The sequence below is a fragment of the Dermacentor andersoni genome, chromosome 2, assembly GCF_023375885.2.
Source record: "Dermacentor andersoni chromosome 2, qqDerAnde1_hic_scaffold, whole genome shotgun sequence".
In the NCBI taxonomy this organism is placed as follows: Eukaryota; Metazoa; Arthropoda; class Arachnida; order Ixodida; family Ixodidae; genus Dermacentor; species Dermacentor andersoni.
In genome coordinates, this window is record NC_092815.1 from 225,168,096 (window position 1) to 225,192,693 (window position 24,598).

General features: G+C 47.5%; 1 protein-coding gene across 1 annotated transcript in view; it reads left to right on the forward strand.

Moving 5' to 3' along the window:
* Nucleotides 1–24,598, forward strand: part of LOC126539762 (ATP-binding cassette sub-family C member 4-like) — a 390,950-nt gene that overhangs the window by 231,691 nt on the left and 134,661 nt on the right. The window contains exons 16-17 of the mRNA XM_050186602.3: nucleotides 17,573–17,772; nucleotides 18,739–19,094. Coding sequence (XP_050042559.1) covers nucleotides 17,573–17,772; nucleotides 18,739–19,094 — 556 coding nt within the window. The remainder of the gene's footprint in view (nucleotides 1–17,572; nucleotides 17,773–18,738; nucleotides 19,095–24,598) is intronic.

A 24,598-nucleotide genomic window follows, 5' to 3' on the forward strand; every position in this document is an offset into this window, starting at 1 on the left:
GGCTTGCTGGCATTGCGGAGTGGGGTCGAGATTACGCTCGGACGCTGGCTGCCGGTGCGGTGAAAATGGTTAACCAGTGCACAATGACGCCCCATTTGGTGATCGCTGTGCCTAAGGATACGCCGGTCAGACTTTCTCGCGCTTGCGGCGCTGGTGGTGAGTTAGTCATGCCGGATTATAACTTTGTTGCGCCTTACAGCATCCTACCTTAAAAATCAGAGAGAAAGAAAGGACCTCACTGATTTTTCCGGGGGAGCATAGGGGCCGTAGTAGAGCTGGGCCTGCTATCCTTTACTTTTCAGGAGCATTTTTGAGTTGTCCCCTTTCAGTTCCCTTTGGTCCCCTTAGCAACCACGCTTGAACGCGATTGCCTGATTTCACGCCGTGAGGATTATTGTCTTTGCGTCTCGTCCACATTGGGTAAGGTTAGCTTAGGTTTAAATTAGGTTAACGCTACGTTAGGCTAGGTTAGCGTAAAAGCAGTCAGGGTGCCGTGCCTTATTCTCACAGTAGTTACGTCGTCAGTATTATTGTCTTTTTCTCGCGGCCTCGTTAGGTTAGCTTAACGGCAGGTTAGGTTAGCGTAAAACGCGTTAGGGGGGCGCGGCGTATCCTCATAGCGGTTTCAGCAACTCGCGTTCAACTACGGTTCCTAACGCTCTCTGCCTTCTAGACTTTCAATATATGCGGACCGGCCTCTACCGGCCGCGGTCCCTACTCCTCCCACAGAAACTACTGCGATGCTATCATCTGTTTCACCGCGCCGTCAGCCAGCGTGGGAGCGTAAACAAACTCGACCCCCCCCCCCCCCCTCAGAAATGCCGGCACGCCTAGAGATAAACGCATAAAACACGCGCTAAGAAACTCCTCCGTAGTGCCTAGGCAGAATCATATACTCAAGGAGCAAAAGCCCTCACTTTTTCTCTCTCGCACCAGCTCTTGCTCACGCATGCGCGCAAACGTCCGGCGTGTCCGCAAGTGCCACGCTCCGCTGTACTTACTAGCAATTGTAAAGTCGCGTCCCGGAGGCGACTTTCCAATTTTCATACCGTAATCCTGCAAATGTATTCCCTTTAAACTTTGTGCGTACGAGTAATTGCGATTATGGCTTACTTTTTATATGTACGTACTTTATCATGAACCACATACCCGCCGGGGCTGCTTAGTGGCTATGGTGTTGGGCTGCTAAGCACAATGTCGCGGGATCGAATCCCGGCCACGGCGGCCGCATTTCGATGGGGGCGAAATGCGAAAACACCCATGTACATATATTCAGGTGTACGTTAACAAACCGCAGGTGGTCCAAATTCCCCGAATACGGCGTTCCTCATAATCAGATTGTGGTTTGGCTCGTAAAGGCGCATAATTTAATTTCTTTTTGCTCTATCATGATTGTAATAAAACTGTACTTAATAGCCTCACAACACAGACTCCATTTTGTTTATCGCACTTCTTTATTCTCTTTTTCTCCCTCCCCCTTGTCTTGTTTCAACTTCTATTTGCCGGCCGTCATAGCATTGCTTCATTCCCCCCCTCCCAGCATTGTTTGCATCACTCCAGGGATGATACTTGAATATATTCCGAATAGCAGCGGATTCCATGGTGTCATTGGGACCAATGTACCATATGGTCTTTAAGTGTCCTTGTTGACTTGCCGTCTTTATCACACGAAATGGTCCGTTATAGGCCGTGTTCTGGCTTGGCCCTCTTTTTACAAGTACCATGTCGCCGACGTCGAGTGTTGGTAACGTTTGATTTTGCCTCTTGTCGATATTTCTCTTCATTCTTTCACGATACCTTGATCTACTATCTTCAGTTCTTGCTGCTTCTGTGAGCTTTATATTATTGTCGATGCCAATGCTTATATCAGCAGGCAGATAAGGTGGTCTCCCAGTTGCAGCGAATAGAGGAGTGCCTCCCAGGGCACTTGTATACGAGCGGTTGTGGTAGGGTACTGCCGCTTCCAGACAACATTTCCAACCACCTGGGAATGCTGGATACATGCTAATGTGTCGTTTGATGTCCCTGATTGCCCTTTCAGCTAGCCCATTTGCTGAAGGATGATAAGGCGCAGAGAACCATGACTTGATGTTACGCTTTTCAGCCCATTCCTGTAGCCGACGACTTCGGAAAGCAGGTCCATTGTCGGAGACAATTACTTTTATATTGTCAAACATTTTCCTGTTGAAGAATGAAATTACGCTGTTAGCATCTTCTTTAACAGGTCTTGCTGCAATCATCCTGGTGCACTCATCAATGCACAGCAGGAAGCCTTGTGTCTTCTTAACTCCTTCAGACCTTTTTCGGAGTTCCGCGAAGTCTAGATGAATAACTTCAAATGGTGTGTTAGAGTATTGTGGTATAGCCATCTTTTTCGTCGGTTTAAATTTTACTTTGTTTATCTGGCATTTATGACATGATAAAACATAGTATTTTGTTTCTTGCTTCATACGAGGCCACGAGAACCTTTTTGTCAATTTCATGTAGGTTCTCCAAAAGCCATCATGGCCTCCTGATTCGGGGCTATCTTGGTACATTTCTAATATTTTTGGAACCAAGGAAGTAGGAACGACAACTCGCCCATTTTTAGTACGTTGCAAAACGTCGGTTCCTTCTCATATCCTTGCAACAGTTGCCTCTTCAAGATTGTCTGGAAGCATAACGGCTAATCGCGACATTGCATCTGCGTCTTTCATAGAAGCTCCCGGGCGGTGAGCTACTTCAAAATCAAATTGCTGCATTTCACCCACCCAACGGGCTATCTTTCTTTTCAGTTCGGCCATCTTCAATATGTACGTTAGCGCTTCATGGTCTGTGTGTAGCTGGAACTTTGCACCTTCCAAATATAAGCGGAAGTAGCGGGCGGCTTTTAAAATTGCGACAGCTTCTTTTTCTGTGGTGGTATAGTTCAATTCAATTTTGTTAAATGTGTAGCTGTAGTATCCAAGTACACGAAGCTGTTGGTTTGGTGGTCGTGATGGGTCTCTCTGATATAAGGCTGCTCCCGTTCCATAGTGAGAAGCACCGGTATTCAATTCGAAGGGCAGCGCAAAGTCTGGTAAGCACAAGACAGGATCAGAAGAAATTATTCGGACCAATTGTCGGTAGGCGTCATCACATTCTTCTGTGCAGCAAAAGGGAACATCCTTCTGAGTCAGTCTTGCCAGACAACGACTTTTGAGAGCATAATCTTGATTGAATGCTCTGAAATTGCCCGCCAAGCCTAGAAAAAACGCGACGCGGGTGTACATTGTATGGCTTTACTAGTTTTGCTATGCGAGCTACCGATTCTTCTTTCGTATTATTCGTTGTTCCGTCCAAAACTCTGCCTAGAAGTGTCACGTTAGTTTTGAAGAACTCACTCTTCTTGAAATTAACTTTTTAGCTTAGCATCAGATAATGCTTTCAGAATATGACCCAGGTGTGTACAATTTTTCACTTATAGAGTAGGTGATAATGTCGTCCACGTAAACATTGCAGAAGCGTCGAATGTAGGGATTCAAAGCTGTGTGCATCATCTTTTGAAACCAACTAGGTGAGTTTTTCCCTCCAAAAAGAAGGCGATTATATTCGTATATGTCAAATGAAGTCGTAAATGCGTTGTATTGTTTGGTGTCTTCTTGCAGTAGCCCCTGCCAGAAGCCCTTGCACAAGTCTATGCGAGAAAAACAGGTACAGCCTCCAGTTTCATTGACGATGGTGTCAATCCTTGGCATTGGAAATGTAATCAACAGGGTTTGGTTATTTACTGCTCTCTAATCCGTACATAGACGCCAGCTGCTCTCTTGCTTTGGAGAAATGGTGATAGGTGAAGCGAAGGGAGACACCGACAGACGAATTACATCAGCATCTAACATATTTTGTAGCTTTTCTTTTAGCCACGCCTTCTTTTCTCTCGTCTTGTATGGTGTTTTTCTCACAAGTGTATTGTCGGACAGGTGAAATGGCACTTCGAACTTTGTTGTTGCCGGTGGATATCCTCCCAAGCATACCAGTTTAGGGTAAAGGTGAGGAATTACACTGCCTCTCTTCAGCATCCGTAGGTGGCCTTCTTTTTGTCCCGAATCTGTTTGGTCAGCCCCTTGATCAACAGACACCGTATCGTCCCAATAAATATTTAGTGTTAACAACTTCATGTCCGGGCGAGATAGGAGAAAGTCGTACTCCACAATGTCTAAAACTAATGGAACCACTTCTGCCTCTTTAGATTGGTACTTTACTTTCAGGCGTGCCCACTCACAATACTCTCTCTTGCTTCCATCATAGCCAAGCACAAGAACTGATCTCCCTCGGCATACATCTTGCGGGTTTGCGTTGCTTTTCTTAAGAATGGATACAGAAGCTCCGCTGTCTACAAGTGTTCTTGTACGTGGTCCATTAACGTCAATTTCTATATGTAATAAACTCGCAGAAATCAAAGAAACAGTCTCCTTTTTTGTCATAGGGTCAGACTGAGAACCCTCATTTATTAGTTTTTTTTTTCAATCTAAGCAAACTGCGTTCCTCAGACTCTCTTTTCGCGGCGTGCAACGAACGATGGTGACTTCTCTCTTGGTAACCACTCTGTGGTAACTGTTCAAGAAAGTCTCCGTTTCTAGATTCTTCTGCCCCTCGGACATCCCAATGCGGCTTTGTCGGTCTCTCCATACAATGGCAGGCGATCTCTTGAAGTGACTCTAGCAAAGCCTCCATAGTTTTTGGTGCTGCAGCTTGAATTTTTCGTTGCAATTGCTGAAGTAGGTCATGCATTATGACCGTTATAAAGGATTTAAATGGAAGTTCCGGCTCTGCAAGTTGAAGTAGTCGATGCTTTACTCGAGCACTGATCCAGACCTCCAGATATAGCTTGGTCCCATCGCTCCAGCGGACTGCCACGGAATGACGAGATGAAGCTCTCCTTCCACGTGCTCCATGCATCACATTGATGTTACGTGATACGTAGCTTGTACCATGTTCTTGCGATGCCATTTAGAAAAGGAGCATATGCTTCACTCTTCTTGCATCTGTGTCCCAGCCGTTTTGTCGACAGGCGTATTCAAAGAACGCAATCCAAGCTTCTGGATTCCGCGACAAACCATCAAAGGGTTCAGGTTCCGCAACCTTTGTAGGAACGCTTTCTTTGAGGCTCAGGGCCGAGACAAGAGTCTGAATCATTTCATTTTGCTGTAAAACTTGTTTTTTTGGAGTTGAATCGCCTGAAGCATAACGGAGAGATCTGAATGGCAAGTTGGCTCCGGTACGACTGACTTCTCTGCTTGTGATAGCACAAGGCGGCTGAAAAGGGAGACTTGAAGGTTTATCTTCACGAACCCTTTTTCTAAGAGTTCGTCCAAAGACATTGATGCCTTCTGCAGAACGATAGACACGAGCTCACCTGTCGTCACGACGACGGGGAGATCGACTGGCGGTTCTCCAGGGAGCGCGTACTGCTGAAGACGCGGCTGTCTTTCGGTGGCTTAACGAAGAAGGTATGGATCCATCAAGGATCGTAAAAAGCTGACCGCGCCAGAATATGTAAAAGTGCACTTCTTAGATCATGCTGAGTGCCTTGAGTCAAAGCACTGAATTCTAAGAATTCATCTTTCAGTTATATTGAAAAATAAATGCTGTTTTAATCGTTACTTTGCTCCGAACATTTCTGCATGCTAACTGAAACCGTTATTAACGGTTATGGATCTTTCTTCTTTCGTTCCGGAGCAGAACCGGTATAGAACTTTTTTCAGTGAAACGAAACTAATACCACAGAGAGAAACAGAATAAACTTTAATGAAAACTGGCAGAAAACTTCGGAGCAAAGTAACGATTAAAACAGTATTTTTTTTTCAAAATAACTGATTTATGAATTCTTAGAATTCAGTGCTTTGACTCGAGGCACTCAGCATGATCTAAGAAGCAGCCCGTCACCGAGTGTACTCGCCGAAATACGAGACCGCTGTTCCGATAAAGCGCAAATAAAACTTCGGTAACAATGCCTTGTACCCGTAGAAAACGAAACTATTAAGCTCTTCAGCGCGCGAGCCTTGGCTTTTGCTGCCATGCCGATCTGCTAGTGCACCGAGTGGCAGGCTTAGATTAGCAGAGTGCTCGAGCGGCTATCGCTTGCTGCCTGAGTTACGCGCTTATGCAGAAACCTGAGATACGCGCCAATCTGGAGGGTGCCTGACGTCGACTGTTTCGGAATGACGACTTTCCGCTTGAACCGAAAACCGCCCAAAATATTTCGGTTTAACTCCTAAACAAAAAAAAAAAGCCACATAGCGTGTCGGTTATGTTTTCGTTCTGGTCAAAAATATTGTTTTCTTTCGTTTTTTTTTTTTTGTTCCGTTCTGACACACTGTCTTGAGCTCGGGCCACCTCTCGGTCACACGATCGCGAACAGCCTAAGCTGATCCTCGAGATTGGAGGTAAAAGTATTTTGCCCGACTCTTATAGAAAAGTGCTTCGGCTACAGCGAGGCGTGAACAAAAGTTAGCTCAGAACGTGGCTCGGTAAATTCGAATAACGCCGGGAGTGAACCGGAAAAGAAATCCATGGGTTCATTGTAGCAATAAATAGTGTGCAGATCCACGTGTGGGTGTCAGGTATTATTACAATTGTTTACGCAGATCATGAGGCCAGTTATGCGCTGGTTGAATGTGGTGGAAGTAATTTTGGAGCCGGAAATACGTGGTGAGACTTCGACACCATTTCCACCATCTATAAGATATTTACAGGACATCATTAAACGTTCTGGCTACATGTTTAGCTACTTTCCGCTCAGAAAAAGTTTGGGTTTCCCTATTTTTGTGCTACATTTTGAGATCACTTGGCTATATTTTGTTGGGGCCATCTGGCAACCCTGGCGCCAAGTGGAGAAAGGGGGTTTATGGGCTCAAAGACGAGCATCGCAAGCTGTTCGTCGCGCTGTAAAAAGGTCGGTTATTATCACAAGCTTTGTGGCTTTAAAATCTTGTCGATGTTTTTACTAGTTTGCGTACGCCTTACCCATAAAAGCAGCCTTTATTGAGCTGAGGAATTTGTAACCATTGCGGACGATGTCAACAAGGCTGACCCCGAGCGCCGATCGCAAGTTTTCTGGAAGCGTGAAAGTTCTCCCCGGCGACCGTACAGCGTAAAAAAAGCACTTGATTTTCACGTCGCTGTGGGTAGCATTGGGCTTATGTACGTAGTTAATTTATGATCGCTTGGCTGTAGCTGAATTTCTTTGTTGCGCGCTCGCCAATATTATAATTATAGTTCAGCGCCCTAAGAACAGAAGTCTGCAAAATAAACGAACAAGTTTATTGGCAATTGTGCATAGAATTAGGCTACGGTGGCAAGTGAATACTTTTTTCAAGGCTTCAGTCCAACGGAGGAAGGGAGCTGCCCTACCCCCTCCGGGCGCCGTCGGCCTTTCCGAAGGCGGCCGCATGCAGTGGGGCGCGTGCGCCGAAACACGCATCGGCGGGGGGCAGGCAGGTGGAGTGTCGCGGCGTTGCAGCAAGTCACCAGGGACTTTGCTCCTGCCTACCTCCCACGGGGATGATGTAGTCTTTCAGTTAAATCACCATGGGAGGGCAGGCTCATATAAAAAGCGCAGTTGCGCGTGCTTGGAAAATGAGCATTTCTCGAGCCAACGTTATTGACTAATAATAATAGGAACCATTTGAAACATATATATATATATATATAAAAATATATATATATATATATATATATATATATATATATATATATATATATATATATATATATATATATATATATATATATATATTGTACTGAAGGCACTGGGCATGGTGCTGGTGCAAAAGAAGAAGACGACGAGGAGGGCTTGCTTCCCTGTTACGATATAGCGCCGACCTGTTTTAAGCCTAGCGCTACAACCTATAACTAGTGACTCTTCTGCTAGGCGAACACCCCCGTCACAATATATATATATATATATATATATATATATATATATATATATATATATATATATATATATATATATAACGAGAAGAAAGGGGGTTAACCGAGGGGCCCGATTTTTATTAGTCATATCATAAGAAGCCAACACTGACACCAAGGACAACATAGGGGAAATTACTTGTGCTTAAAAAATGAAATAAAGAAACGATAAATTAATGGAAATGAAAGTGGATGAAAAAACAACTTGCCGCACGTGGGAACCGAACCCACAACCTTCGCATTTCGCGTGCGATGCTCTACCAATTGAGCTACCGCGGCGCCGTTTTCCCATCCACTTTCTTGGGTATTTATGTGTCCTAGTAGAACCCTGGGAGTGTTAGCCAGTGCCACCACTCACAGACCGGGAAAACGGCGGCGCGGTAGCTCAAATGGTTGAGCATCGCACGCGAAATGCGAAGGTTGTGGGTTCGGTTCCCACCTGCGGCAAGTTGTTTTTTTCATGACGATTGCAGATGACGATTATTGTTGTGCGGCAGAAGGGGCACTCCAAAGGGTGTAAACTTTTCTTAGAGGGCGAAACGAGTGAGGGCGACTGCGCTTGTGAAATTCAGCTGTGCGGCAACCCATTTGTATTTTCTTTAATTTAGATGTAGCCTGGTTCGTTGGGCTCCCAGATTATTATTGCGTTCCCTCGGCACTTTGACACGGTACCACTGCACTGTTGGACTACAGCAAGGTGAGCAATTTTGTTTTGACTGTCTGCGACACATTCCAAGCACGCTTAGGTTTACGGTACGAAACCTAGACTTGTGACGAAGTTAGCGAAGAACAGCTCAGCCATCCAGGCGCAGTTAACTTCAGTTAATGACTCGAACTGGTAGACGTTTGCGCTTCTTTCAAGGGGTCCTGCATTATTGTCACTAATTTCTGTAGTTTTCAGGCGAGCTCGCCGCGTCTAGCTCTGTGACGCAGCGAAAAGCAGCGCGGCCCGGTGATACAGTTAATTTCGCGCGTACTAATCTTACTGAGAAAAGTTCGCGACGCTTTCTCTGACCCCAAACATTATTGTAATTAGTTTCGTTACGTTTTGGGATACTTTTTAGGAACCTCGCCGCGCCTGGCGTTGTATGACGCAGTTGGTGAAAAGCAGCTCGACCGTATGACGCAGTTAGTTTCACGGGTAGAGAATCTTAGTGCGACAAATTTGTGACGCTGTTTATAGCCCCGTAGCAACAGATACCTTCTTTCCGTAGTCACGCTTATTGAAAACGCGACGAGCGGTTGCCAAGAGTGATAACACGGGCGCGGGTTGCTAGCGCCGGCAGAACGCACAAAAGATAACGCCAAAGCTCTCAAACTGTAGCATCTTGTAATTCGAAAATTCTGTCTTCCGAACGATTGAAAACAGGCTTTCCACTCACGCATTTGTCTTGAGTGCGAGTAGAAGGAATTCTGCGAGCATCTAGCATGGTGTAGTTGAGAGCCTGTGTTGTGGCCACCTCTATGTACGTAGCGTACCAAGTAGTTTAGGAAACTCGCAGTCGCCCGTGTATTTGTGCTCCTAAAGTGCAGGAAGTAAGGCCTGGGAATGGGGAATGTTTGGAAATCAGGTGTTCTTATCATGTTTTGTGTATGGCATTTTTTTGGATGAGTCGGGTGTTTTCTACGCCATGCGTGTAAAAGCGAATTGCTTTTGTTTCTAATGCCGCCCGCCCCCCACGAACGTTTGCATCAGCAGGCGTTTGATGTGTGGCGACACCACATACCCAAGCACACGAGGGCTGGACATTCAGCATCTAACCGTGCGCGGCTTAGCCGTGTCTGGAGAATAGCGGTTCCTGGGGTTTGAGCCGAAGCTAAGTGCTTGGACCTGTAAGGCCTGTCGGTGGAGGCAACACGTCCCTTTGGCCTCGGCTTCACGTGGACGGCACCTCCGGACTGACCCCACGAGGGGAATCGGTAGTTGCCCTCTCTCCTGTCTTCACTTCGTTTTACTTCCTCCCTCCTTTGCGGCAAGGATTAACGCTGTGTTGCTATCCTACGTACCTAAGGTGCACCATACTTGGTTAGAGTAGCGGCGTACGACTTGCGTCGTGCAGACTTGTATGCAAGCTCTGCCGCGTCCCCTCGTTGGGCTACGTGGTGGGCGGTCGGCGCTGTAGCCGAACATGGCAGCGCAAACTTCTGTGGTCTAAGATCGGTGTCTGAAAACATGCCGCACCGCAGCATAGTTCCAGTTCTTTCCGAGCAACGACCCATCATTTACTAAGTACTATGTATTCCACAGAGAACATAACTCACCAGTAAGAAAGCTCTCCGTTCCTGGTGGCGAAATGCCTGGAAGAAAAGATCGGACGCGCATACAAAGCCTCGAAAATGTCTAGCGGGGACTTACAACTAGAGGTAAATTACAAAGTCAAGCACTAAAGCTCTCAGATTTTACCAGTATTGGATGCGCGACAGGGACGATTTCACTGCACAGAACACTTAATACAAGCAGGGGTGTGATGTCTGAGGAAACATTTCTTGGCTTGAGCGATGAGGAAAGGCTGAAGGGTTTACAGGAACAACACGTGACCAAGGTACAAAGAATTGGCATCCGCAGAAATGACCAAGAAATCCCGACAAAACATTTCAAACTCACCTTTGGAACGAGCGTAATGTTATACCTCGCTTGGCGCAGGGTACGTAAAAGTAAACGCGAGACCATATATCCGGAACCCCAGACAACGTTCCAAATGTCAAATGTTTGCACATGCTTCACATGCATGCCAAGGACCAACAACCTGTGCTAAGTGAAATTCGAATGATCACTAATCTGACAGTTGCGCTTGTTCCGCACATTGAGGACCACCCAGCTTACTCGCGGTCTTGCCCTTGCTGGAAAAAAAGCAAAGGAAGTGAAGGGATGTGCGCGAAACGAAGAGACGAGCGCGTTCAGCAGTGGTAGGTACGTGCGCCGAAGAGACAAGCATCATCATCATCAGCCTGGCTACGCCCACAGCCGGGCAAAGGACTCTCCCATACCTCTCCAAATAGCCCGATCATATGCTAATTGTGGCCATGTTGTCCCTGCAAACTTCTTAATCTCATCCGCCCACCTAACTTTCTGGCGCCCCCTGCTACGCTTCCCTTCTCTTGGAATCCATTCCGTAACTCTTAATTACCATCGGTTATCTTCCCTCCTCATTACATGTCCTGCCCATGCCCACTTCTTTTTCTTGATTTCAAATAAGATGTCATTAACTCGCGTTTGTTCCCCGACCCAATCTGCTCTCAATCAAGCTGACATATTAAGGCAGCATTTCCATGACATATCAAGCTCAGTAAACTATTGCTACATTTCAAAAGTATAAGCAATCAGCAAAAACAAACAAACTAAAGATTCCGACGACAGAGAGTTCAGAGAGATCGTATAATGCCCCCTTAAGACTCTCGGAAGTCAACAGAGTACTCACTACTGTCGAAACAAAAAGCAGCACCTGGTCCGGACAGAGTACATTACACAATGCTCGCTGACCTATACGCTAAAGCATTTGAAACATTGCTTCGTATTCTCAACAAAATCTGGGAAGTGGGAAAAATGCCGAATGAGTGGCAGAAAGCCATTATAATCCCTTTCTTGAAAGCTGGACAGCATCCTACAACAGCAACAAGCTACGCACCTATGGCACTCACAAGGTGGGTTTCAACGCTTATGAAGCCATTATAAACATAAAAGAGACATACGTCCTTGAAACTGAGAACCTGCTGGATAACCATCAGTGTAGATACAAGAAAAGGTACTCTACAACATATCATCTAATCCAGCAAGAACTTGAGATATGTATGGCGTTTCTACACATGAAATCTACACGTGAAATGAGGATCTACACGTTAAATATGAATGTGAAACCTTGTTAGGGGATATTTGAAACATGGTAACGTCAAACAAATACGCCATATCAATTAGGTTGTGCTGGGTACCAATTAAGGCATGTTGGGATACCGGGTAATGAAGCAGCGGATGGAAGCGCATCAAAGGCAGCGTACAAAGACATAACAAAGACAACACTTCCATATAAAGATAGTATCAGTGCAATTTGGAAGGCCTTGAGGTCAAAATGGCAACACAAATGGAACCATTGTATAAGCAACAAGCTACATCTTATACAACCCGTAATTGGCGAGTGGAAGTCGTGAACTCACTAGCAGCGGTCCCATGAGCTGATCTTGTGTCGGGTTCGGATTGGACACACACTCTTACCCACAATTTTCTACTTCGCAATGAAAACCCGCGAACTTGCGAAAAATTTCATGAACGTCTTACAGTGATACACATGTCCACACATCGAAACAGACTCGGAAGCTTTTACACAACCTGTATAACTTACGTACACCTTTACACACTGCCCTAATACCGGTAGATGATCCGCTAGTGCCATTTACTAACTTGTTTCACGTTTTAGAGACCACTGCTTATTTAAACCAACTATAATGTAACGAAGTTTTCCCTGCTTTAACGTTGCGTTTTCTATTGCCTTGTGACTGGCGCAGCATGGCCAGTGTAGCCTTTGCGTCATTAAACTCTAACTAGCTAACTAACTAACTAATGCTGCCCACTCACCACTTTCGCACGTTTCGACTCTACACGCAGTGTTCCTATAAGGTGTTAATAGCAAAATTACACGTGCTTGTAATTTGCTTTTCTCAGCTGACGCTTTGCGGCGCACCTTCGTACACGAACTACTGCTGCTTACTCGGGGCCACAACGTTGGATGAATGCACAAAAAGCCCGTAAAGAGTAACTTATATAGAGTAAAGTATATAGTATATATATAAAGAGCACTTATATAGAGTAAAATAAAGATTTTCTCATTACGAAAGGCGTCTTGCATCTACTTTATAAAACTGTACGTGGTACAGTATCGATGGAGGCTTGTAAAGATCGTTCGCCATCGTTTTCGCTTAATAATAAAACGATTGCGTACAAAGACCACGTGCAGTTGAGCAGTAGAAGCGAAAAAAATTGGAGGACGCTTAAGCTTCGCCTTCAAGAGTGGAACGCGACAGCGTTCCCGTCGACCCGCCAAGGAGTGCAAGACAATGGGCTACGGCGCAGCGACTACGTGCCCCGCATCGGACGCGGTGAGCGTCGAGCAACGCAGCGTTCGGCGCGGCAACGAAATGTGCGCCTGAGCAAGCGACGCACGCCTGAGCCTTAGAACCAGCTAGTCTTAGAAACAGCTCGTTTCTAAGGCAACACCGCATTCACTAGAGGCGCTTTTGTATCGCTGTGAAGCATCGAACTCGTGGCTCAGTGGTAGCGTCTCCGTTTCACACTCCGGAGACCCAGGTTCGATTCCCACCCGGCCCATCTAGCAAGTTGTTTTTTATTCATGAAGTGCCTTCTGGGATTTAGCGCTCACGGCCAACGCTGCCGACACCGACGCCGACGACACCGGCTTTTCTGCGACACGAGCTCCTTAACGCTGTCGCGTTAAAAAAGCGTTACGCAGCCGGCGTAACGCGTTCCAGCTAGCGTTCAAAACGCGCGCGTCCAAAACCGATATCGGAAGTGCGGTTAAGGTTGCCGGTGGCTTGGAGGCGATACAGTCAATTCGCCCGCTGGACTCTATGGGAGTGTCCGCTCTTGTTCAATTTCTTGACCGGGCGGTGGAGGCTGCAACGCGGTGTTTCCTCGTGTAGGCGGTGTAGGCCTTCTGCCGTGCGGACGACGCAGTTTCCGCACATGGTTTGTCTTCCGCGTCAGATTAACCTGTGACCCCTTGTCGCCTACGGAGTACAGCTTCTTCGTGCATCAGCAGTGCTTATTCACCGCGTACTGCTTCGCTTGAGATGGCACCAACTATGAAAACTGCTGCGTTAAGCGACACAGAAAGGCAACGACGTCGACGGGTGAATCCCGCTTAGGTCCGTCGAGAAACATGCCAGCCTGAAGCAGAACAACTTTGCACGTTCGCGAAGCGCGCTGCGAACTCTGCCGCCCACATTCCTGAAGCTGAGCGCGTTCCAACTCTGCCGGATGCTCAAGACACGACGGAGCGAAATGTTCGTACGTTCGCCGAAGCGACTCGGCAGCAGGACGTCGCTCGCCAAGCGCCGCGGTTGCCGGCCCACAAAAGGTGCGCCTGTCGCTACCGTGGACCGCAAATTCACGAAACGATTTACTAACAATCAATCAGATATCGCTTGCACTGTTTACGCACGCCTGCGGTAAATAGTGATATTGCGCAGTGGTCCGGGGCGTGCAATGAACAGCTTCTATGAAGACACGTTCCGCTTTCGCGTTCTACCGGTTCCTATGAAAGAGAGATCAATTATAATTTATTTTTTCTCTCTTTCTCGCTTTCACTTATTCGAAGAATAGTCATGTTCGTCCGGCGCATGCTGTTAATGGTGTGCATGCTCTAGGGGCACATGCTGGGCGACAGGAGAAGCGTGATGGCTCCACGTGCGCTGTGTTGTGGCGCGACGCGTGGTAATGAGGGGCAGCCAAGGGAGGGACATTCGCCGGCTCTGCTTTTCCAGACTGTTCGGCACAGCGGGAAGCGGCACCCAGGAAAAAACGAGGACAAGCGCTTACGGCCAATTGAAATTTTGTTGTCTTATACAAGGTGTTATATAAAAAATAATACGGAGGGAAAGCGACAAACAAAACAAACACACACACACACACACACACACACACACACACACACACACACTATGAAAAATCCCGGGGAAAACGGGAGTAACTGGGCAGTTCTTCCTAAAAGGGGCGCATTCGTCCTTCAAGGGACTAACTGGATGAATGTGCGTGCCGTGTGAACATTTCGGAGGGTCAGTGTTTAGACCCTGGAAGGAAAGAGAGCAACGGGAGCACGAACGACAACAGTTACTCCCCATGCACTGCGCTGTTTTCCTCCGTGTCGTGGAGTGATGCGGTGAAAACGGTATTGTCTATAAATCGTGAATATTACGTAGTTCGTGCACTGTCTATTGAAGTACATGCAGAGCAGCACTTTACCTCATCGTGAGAAAATTGCGTGAAATTTAAGAGCTGTAACGTGGAGATAAAAGCCCTTCGTGCGCACATCACACGTGAGCGATATACATTAAACGCGCATGTCAATAATAGACGGCTACATTTTCTTAGTCAATAAAACCTAAGTTCCTTCCGTTCCAAGTAGATTATGAATTTAACTGAAGCCATCTGTAGCTCAAACAGGACACGCTAATCGACAGAGAAATTGACCTTATCTGTCGTCTTGCGTGCCCTGTTTGAGCTCGCTACACGCATACGTCGCGTAGTCGCTCAGTGTAAATCACCCTATGAATACTCGGGCAGGTTTCTTTCCGTAGTCGCTTATGGTTGCAAGTACACTCGACCTTAGACTCTCCCCGCAAAGCATACACAAAATGCCGAGTCGCTTTTATATTGCCGCACCTGCGTTTTGATGCTTAACCTTACCTCAAAATCCTGTTCTGTCAACCGACCTGCCGTGCTGAAGTGATTCGAGTACCTGCCATGCAAGCGCGGGCACGTGAGTTCGAATCCTACTTTCGGGCAATTTTCTTTCAGCTCAGTAATTTTTTATCAGGGCATAATTGCCTAATTTCATTAACTCCACCTTTGCGGAGCATAGGAAATAATTATCGTTACTTCCTTGAGGAGTACCGGAAAATGGCAACTGTTAGTCCTGGAAGGAGTAACCGCATGAGGAGTAACAGTTCATCCCCTCGCACTAACCCCCGAAGGGTAGGAATCGTTGTGGCAGATCAGTTCATTCCCTAAAGGAGTAACCTCAATAACCCATTTCCTCTTTCTTAGAGTATATATATATATATATATATATATATATATGAAATACATTATGAAATGGAATACAATAATAGATAAATACATACACAGATGAAAACATTAATTAAAAAGATGGCATCACCACTCACTGTTCGCGCTGGCATTGTCTAAGAACGCCATCTCCCTTCGTGATAGGGCCAAGGATGGCTTACTTTGCATGGCCATACTTCACGTGTCATGCTAGGCGATTCAACAACGATGAGCGTTCGATCGTCCCTGTGTGTGAGGAATACTTTTGTTTTTCTAAACAGGCGGGTACATCCGTATGCGCTGCAATGCAGGGCTAAGGGTCAGACAATAAAATCTTCCTTAACTCAGTAAGGAAGCTTTCATTGCGGGGAGGCCACCTTATGTCACTCTAAAAGCTTCCTTACTGAGGGGCCTTCGATGAAGGCTTCCTTGGTGCTTCCTCATCTTAAGGTAGCTCCGAAGCTGCCTTCATGCGCCCTTACGCCTCTCCTGGCCCTGAACGAGTGCTTCACCTCAACGCATAGCCACGTGACATTTCCTTGCGCATGCGTGCTGTCGTCCACCTGCGGAGACGCGCGAGCACGGTACGTCTTGCCAGGCATTTTCGTTTCAGTCACGCGTGCGGCATGCAAGCGTTGCTAGGTGTCGCTAGGCGTCGCACGACGCCGGCGTGCCAGCGTTGCTGGAGCACATCAAGTTTTGCACTGTAATATGGTACTTTTTTTACGTTCAGTGAATAAGACTGGGAAAAAACACCCACGCATCTCTATGTTAGCCCTTCAATTTAAAAATTGTGCGACGATACAACATTTTTTTATTGGGTAATGGTGTTCGCGTAAAGCTTTAAAGAGATCATCTCGAACCCAGGCATGCGACAACCGCTCCTTACGTGAGGATGGCCGAAGGGAGCTTTCAGAGTACGCTTGCTTCCTCCATCAGTCCTTCGCTGGAAGGAGGCCTCACGTAAGGCTAGGAAGGGCTCGAAAGAAAGGAACGTTTCATTGTTTGGGCCTAAGAAACCTAAGAAAGGAAGAAAGGCTTAGAAAGAAAAGGAAGGTTGTCACATACAGGCATGGTCGAACGCGCATCATCTTTGAATTGGCTAGCATGCCACGTCCTCGAGATCCGGTACGTGGGAACGCAAGGAAGGAATTTCGCTTGCGGAGGCTAGATGGGGCAAGTGGAGAGAGTATCTCTCTCCACTTGATGGGGCAAGTGGAGAGGAGGCAGTGGCACTGCCTCCTGAAATCATGGGTTTGTGGCACCGAAATATTTCTACCTTGGCTATTAAAGTGCCGATGTGATTTTTTTTATTTGCGGCAGAACGCTTCCTAGAGGACACGTAACAACCTCGAGTGTATAACCAAAATCTGCCGTGTGGCCAGGTGAGGGGCTCTTTAACATACATGAGATGACTCCTCACACTGCCAAATTTCAGGGGGAGGGGGGGCGTACATGTGCATTCGGGTGGCTGCCCAGTGCGACGTACTGCAACATCAAACTCATATTTTCTACCAATTGAAAAGCTGCTGGTTGAAGCGGCATTGATCGCAAACGAAGTAAAATTATCTTAGGAACGTACATGTGGCCATCTAAGCCAGCATGAATTCTAAGATAAAGCCAGCTTCCTATATGTCAGGGAAGTGTGGCAACAAGTTGTTTCGCTGCAGTAACGCATTCCCTTGAAGGGACGGGTTATCCTATACTAAAGTTTGCTGGTGTAACGGGCCAATAAATTTATAATAGGTACCGTGCCGGATGCACCACAAGAGTAGCATTTTGTCTATTAATTTTGGTCAAGCACTTCTCTCTCGCATCTGCTGCCGGTGCCGGCAGTCATGTAACCCGGCGACACTTCTGCTGCAGAGCACGTCCGATCTCAAGGGCAGCGAAGCCAAGCAGCCTGCAGAGTCGGAAGAGGCTCGCAGCACGGGCTCCGTCAAGGGCCACGTCTACTGGAGCTACATGCGTGCTGGGGCGGGTCCGCTACTGATGCCCCTGCTCTTTGTTAGCAGCATACTTGCGCAAGCCATCTTCAACGGCAGCGACTTCTGGCTTACTTACTGGTACGTAGAGCTTCACTTGTCATCACGCTTTCGTAATATTGCCGAATAGCAACGATATTTCGGTGCTCTATATGACTTCTCCCATTTCGTTTTTCAGTTTCGTTTGAACATTTTTGTGACACAATGCGTGAGATTCAGGTCGTAAGGTACAAAAGACAATGCTGTGGTCGACCACAAATCAGTCGCTTTCCCCCGTTTTTTGTATCGTAAATGCCGTTCATTGTTTTACGGAAAGCATCTCCCTAACTTTGTACAGAGTTGCCCATAAGAGACACGGACACAAGAAAGAACGATAGGACACACAAGACGCAAGCTAGAAACAATCTTGTTTCTGAAAGAACGTGCTTCCTTTATACAGTTGCTACAACATAGCGCATGTATCGAGAAATGATGCACTCACTGATGCACATATCTCCTAATTTATAAATATTATGTGCTTCCATTATCAGGCGAATTCTTTGCCTTTTGCTTGAATCTATTATTGTGCACTCGTTGAACGTGGGTTCGCATCTGCAATCTCGGCACTGAGTGGCTAAACATCCACCTGTCTTATTTTTCGCTATATTCGCATGCTCACGGAGCCTGTTAATAATACATCGGCCTTATTTCCGTACATGACAGTGGTATGCGGTAGACTGTGCCTTCATTGCACGCCATATAACTAGTGCTACGTTTCATGTTGCCCAAATATATTTCCCGGTTTCTTGTTTTGGCCATTTTGCATAAATTTGCGTTTATCGGGAGCAAAGAGCAACGCTTTTACGTCAACACATTGGGCTACCCTCTTTAAATTGTGTGGTACCATATGTGTATAAGGCATTACCGTAAACTTTCCTTTTTCTTTGTGGGCTGGGAAGGTTTTCGTCTACAGAAATCAACATGTATTTGGTACCCTGCCTCTTTACACACTTACGGCATGCCAACAGGCCCAAATCGATAGCTTAGTGAAAGCATCTCCACTTGCAGGACGAGCCAGTCTGAGGGCGCTGCAAGGGCTTCCGCCATGCTGTTAAACGCAACTGAGGCCGCACTTGAGGTTGACAACGGCACTGCTGCAATGGCGACGGCAGTCAGCTTGCTGAATAGCACAGAGCAAGTGGCGCTTCTGCTGTCCGGCTGGACAGAATGGTGGTCCTCCCTGGACACCGTGACGTACAACGTAGTGGTGTACGCTATCATCATCGGCGGCCTCATCCTCTCGTCAATGGTCCGCACTGTGGCCTTCTTCGTCATGTGCATGCGGGCATCGGTGAATCTGCACAACCGCATGTTCCGTTGCATAATCCGCGCGCCGATACATTTCTTCGACACGAACCCAATCGGTGAGCTAGCTGGCCACTCACTTCTTTCTAAATTGAATTTTGCGATTTACGTGGCAGAACCACTCCTTGATTGTGACGCACAGCGTAGGATTAATTTTGACCACCAGGGGATCTTCAATGTGTTCCCGATACACGGGACCCGGGTGTTCTTGCATTCCGCCCCCATCAAAGTAAGACAGCCGCGGCCAGGACTCAATCCCACGACTTTGCGCTTAGCTGCCGAGCACCGTAGCCGCCTAACCACCACGGTGGGTCATTGCTTCCTGACCTCTTTCTTGCGACGCCTTCACGGCACTACGTAACATTGTCACCACTACGCTCAAAACATACAGGTATTCTCGCCCAAATTATTCCAAGCGCAACCAGTTTTAGTCCAAGCGCGAGTCAATCTATTCCAGGCGCCACACATTTAATCCTAGCGCCAAATAATTTAATCTACTCACCACGTATTTCAGTCCTAAGGCCTGTTAATTCAAGGTAAAGATACATTTGCGCTCGTGTTCTAGGAAGTTAGAAATGCTGGTAAAATGTTATAATTTTGCGGCATCTAAACACAACTAAAGAGACTTCTTGAATAGCTTTGTCATGTGACAACAAGAATGTCTTTTCCACGCGATATATCAATGAAATAATGCACTGTAATGGACATTATATTTTTGCGGGAAGGAAGCAGGCCCACGAGTGTAAAATAACGTATACTTACAAATGGTGTATATGGCGTTCAGGCAACTGCCAGACTTCGTCTTCCTCTAGTCCAGTTCAACTTCCTTCACTTGGGATCCGGGAAGGCAGTCAAGAGCGCCATCAATGCGAGGCTGGGGATAAACATCCTTCTTTCTTATCCGGTTGAGGTGACGGTAGTCAACGCAGAAGCGCCACGAGTTGTCTTTTTTCTTTACTAAGACAACCGGTGATGCGCACGGGCTACTGGAAGGTTGAATGATGTCCTTGTCCATCATCCTGTCTACCTCGTTCTGTATGATGGCCCTCTCTGTTGCGGACACGATATGGCCGCCTTTGAATGGGGCTGGCGTCACCGGTGTTGATGCGATGCGTGACAACAGATGTCTGGCTAAGTGGACGGTCGTCCAAATCAAAGATGTCCCGATAAGGTGACGGGTGGTGATGAAGAGCTGTTGTTTGCTCAGAAGGAAGGTGAGGAGCGATCATCTTAGAAACATCGTCCGCAGGTGTCGAGTACGAAGGAGTGGGTGACAAAGGTCCGTTCGTACTGAGGAAGGATTCAGAGGTCAAAACAGAAATCTGAAAGTCTTCCAAATGAGTGATATGCGCTATGGCGATATTGTGTGGCAGCACATGTGACGAAAATCCAAAATTGAGGATGGGCACGTGAGCGCAGTTTTCGCGGATCCGGATTAAGGTGCTCGGTAGGGCAAAATTACGCGACAAAACCACGTCAGTAAGCGGCGACACGACGTGCTCGCCATCAGGTACGGAAGGACAGGGCGTCAGGAGGACGTTTGTAGCCGCCTGTGGAGACAGCCTTGCAAATTCAGCAGAACATAAGCGGTGTGAAGCACAAGTGGTTGCGTCAGCAGGAAGCGGCAGATCCAACTGCACAACACTTGCGGAGCAGTAAATTTGGCCAGAGTGTTTCGAAGGGAAGTCGAGGCCGAGAATTAGGTCGTGTGGACAGTGTTCAAGGATAATAAATAGAACAACGGTATAATGCCCCCCCCCCCCCCCCCCCCCATGGTCACACGTGCTGTGCACATTCCAAGGACCGGTGACGTACTCCGATCGGCGACTCGCACAGTGCACGGTACTGCGGGTATCAGAACCTTTTTGAGCCTTCGGCGGAGAGCAGCGCTCATAACTGAAAGCTGCGCTCCTTTATCAACGAGAGATCTAACAGGAACACCATCAACTTCAATGTCCAGTAGGTTTCCATATGTAGGCAGGGTCAACAGAGGATTTGTGGGCCGGGTCGGAGTTGCAGCTTCACCTCCGGGAGCTGCACCGCCTAGTTTCGCTAAGCGAAGCGACCGGTTGTTGAGGGGGACGAAGAGCGGTGAACGAGAGGCGAACGGGACCTACAAACTTGCGGAGACGGGGAGCGGCTAAATCTTGGTGGAGCACTGTCGGCGTTGATGTTCCTAGTCGGCGTATAAGGCGAGAAAGTACGATTGTCTGGTACTTGGCGGTACTGACTAGGAGACGACCGCCGAGGAGGCGACGACCAGTGGTTGCGGCAATGACGGGCGATGTGTCCAATACCGGAACAATTAAAACAGATGGGTTTATCATCCGCTGTGCGCCAGTCAGCTGGGTTGCGACGAGGGGGCGGAAAGCTTTGCGTCTGGGAGCGAGCGGCCGGAGAAATCTGGTAGGTGTTTGTATGGCGGACCGAGCAGAGAGATGAAATGCCCAAACTTGCTATTTCCTTCCGAACGACCGCTTGCATGAGGGGGATAGCAGGTATGCTTTCCTGACAGTCTGTACAAACTGGAGCCGGGGCCATGGTGTCAAGCTCACGGCGAACGATGCGCGTTCTTTCTTCCGGGCCTGTGGGCTGAACGAACCGCGGCGAGTCTTCGAAAGATGTCGCGGCGGTATTGGGCAATCGGTCGAAAGTTTGAGCGACGCGGCGGCCCTTCGCTTGTTCGAAGCGCCGGCACTCTTTTATAATTGCATCCGCAGTGGCACAATCCTTGCACATCAGGAGATTGAAGGCATCGTCTGCAATACCTTTCAATATATGACCAATCTTGTCTGCCTCGGTCATGTTGTCATCAGCCTTGCGACAGACGGCCAGCACAACCTGTATGTACACGACGTAGGATTCTGTGGACGTCTGAGCGCGGCACGCAAGTTCTTTTTTCGCTGCCAGCTGACGACCGACAGGTCTGCCAAACAGGTCTCGCATTTTTTCTTTGCAGACATCCCAGCTCGTTAGGTCAGCTTCATGTGTGTCGTACCATTGCTTCGCAGTTCCCCTCAGATAAAATATCACCTTTGCTAGCATCATTGTTGGATCCCACCTGTTGTCCCGCACTCGCTCGTACATCGTAAGGCAGTCCTCGACGTCGGCGTTCTCCGTGCCAGAAAATGTCCCCGGGTCCCGCGGACGAGTGAGGATTACCGTTGGCACGGGCTGCCGAGGCGTTGTCGCTTGTGTCGGTTGATTTGCCATTGTGGCGGCAGATCGATGACGTCCGCTGCGAAGTTCCGTGGTTGTACCCCGCACCTTCCACCAAAATGTTGCGGGAAGAAAGCAGGCCCACGAGTGTAAAATAACGTATATTTACCAATGGTGTATATGGCGTTCAGGCGACTGCCAGACTTCGTCTTCCTCTAGTCCAGTTCAACTTCTTCCTTCACTTCACCGTAACAATATAATCGCCATAAACAGGTGATGAAAAACGCAGCTATTTGATGGCTTTGCTAACATGCATTGAAACAAAGGAGCATCCAGCAAGAAACCGCTAATTTCTAAAGCTGATAAAAACACGCTGAAAAGAGCGTCAAGTGACATCTCATCATTTTGTTTTATACAAGCCTCGCTGAAATGGATATCAGATGGACGAGCTTCGATCAGTCTCTGCCAATATAACCACGTAGCGCATCTAAGATCACGTGGAAGACCACGTCAGGGGATCTGACGCAGTATTCGCCAGCATATTCCTGATCCCCAAGCATATTGACAGGGATATCAAATGATCGGGGGCTTTAAAGGAGCTCTGTGATAGTACCCATAAATGGCACATCAGAAAAAGTGGGAAGGGATGTCACGTGACATTGCGTAACTTTCGGAAGCCCAACTGTGATTCACAAACACAGTGAGCGGGATGTCCAACGAAACGGAATCGCAAACCAATCGCAACCAACACTCGTAGCGATCGTCAAACCACGTAGGAGACGCTCTCACGTGTCTTCACGCATATTTTGCTGACCTCTGCGCTATTCCCAACCATACTGACATGGATATCAAACGATCGTGATTCGAACAAAGCCTGTGATGGTACGCACTTCGCGTACCTCCGGCCAACTGGGAAGGAGTAATGTGACATTAAATAACTTTAGCGAGGCCATGGATAACTACTAACCATGATGACACGGACAGTTAACGAACGGGAACCTCAAAACTATGCGGCCACACCCACGTAGCAAACGTCAGATCAAATGGGAGAGTGGGCGACGTGACCTCACGTATCTTTCTCTCGGCCATGCGTTGTTCCCAGCCATACATTCGTGGATATTGACACGTGTACTTATCTTTATCGGGCGACCACGTTTCGCCGCCTAACAAATGTTATCTCACAGCGCGGGTCGCGCCTGTATGTATCCGAAGTTTCTGGAAAGTTATCCATGCTCCTATTCGCTGTCTGTTGTCGCCGAAGCTTGTGTTATCTGATTTCATCGCGTGACGCGAATGGTGTAGAACTTTCTGGAAGGCACGCGGGTCCCAACGATTAGTCTGGAACGTTCGACAACTGCTGTATAAAAGCCGACGCGCTTGACCCGCTGATCAGATTTTCGGCGATCGTGGACTGTGTTCGCCGCTCTCGTTGTGCTTTAAGTGTAGCCTGTTTTGTGGGTACAGGTTCGCCCAATAAAAGCTAGTTTTGCCTTTCACATTATTGCTACTATGCTATTTGACGTCACGACCACGTGAGAATATCAAACGAACGTTTTTCGATGGTGCCCACTTCGAGCACGTCAAACCACGAGGAAAAGGTTGTCGCATCACTTTCTTAACTTCCGCCATGCTCATGGGTCATACAGAACCATACTCACATAGATATCAAATGAATCGGAATTCCAATAGTTATGCGATTATACCCACGTAGCAAGGATCGAATCACGTGGGAACGGGCGTCACGTGACCTCGCGTATCTTTCGCTAGCACATGCCTGATTAATATCAAACCAACGGGCTTCGAAGACGTTCTGTAATGGTACGTACGTAGAGTCAGTCGGGCCACTTCATAGAGGGTGTTACGTGAAAATACGTAACTTACGCCAGGCTCATGTGTAATTCCCAACCCTACTGATATGGACACCAAAGGAAAGGTATTCGATGAAGCTCTGTGTAGGCGACCACGCAAGACATATCAGATCAGGTGGTAAGGGGTGCCACGTGAGTTAGCGTAACTTTCAAAAGCCCATATGTGATTCACAACGACACTTAAATGGGTGTCAAAAGAACGAGAATCGCAAACGCTATGCGATGGTACGCACGTAGGCAATGTCAAATTTGATGGGAAAGCCTGTTACGTGACATTACGCATCTCTCGCTAGCCTCATGGCTCATTCCCTAACCATACTGAAATGGTTATCAAACCAAAGGGCTCCGAAGAAGCTCTGCGATGGTATGCAGGTCGCGTACTTCAGACCACGCGAAAAAGGATCACGTAACATCATGTAACCTTCGAAATTTCCAACCATTCCGACATGGATATTGTCATGTAGTAGTGACAATTCACTCGATGATTGGAGATCATGTGATACTCCCGTGAGGTCACATGACAGTCCTCACGTGGT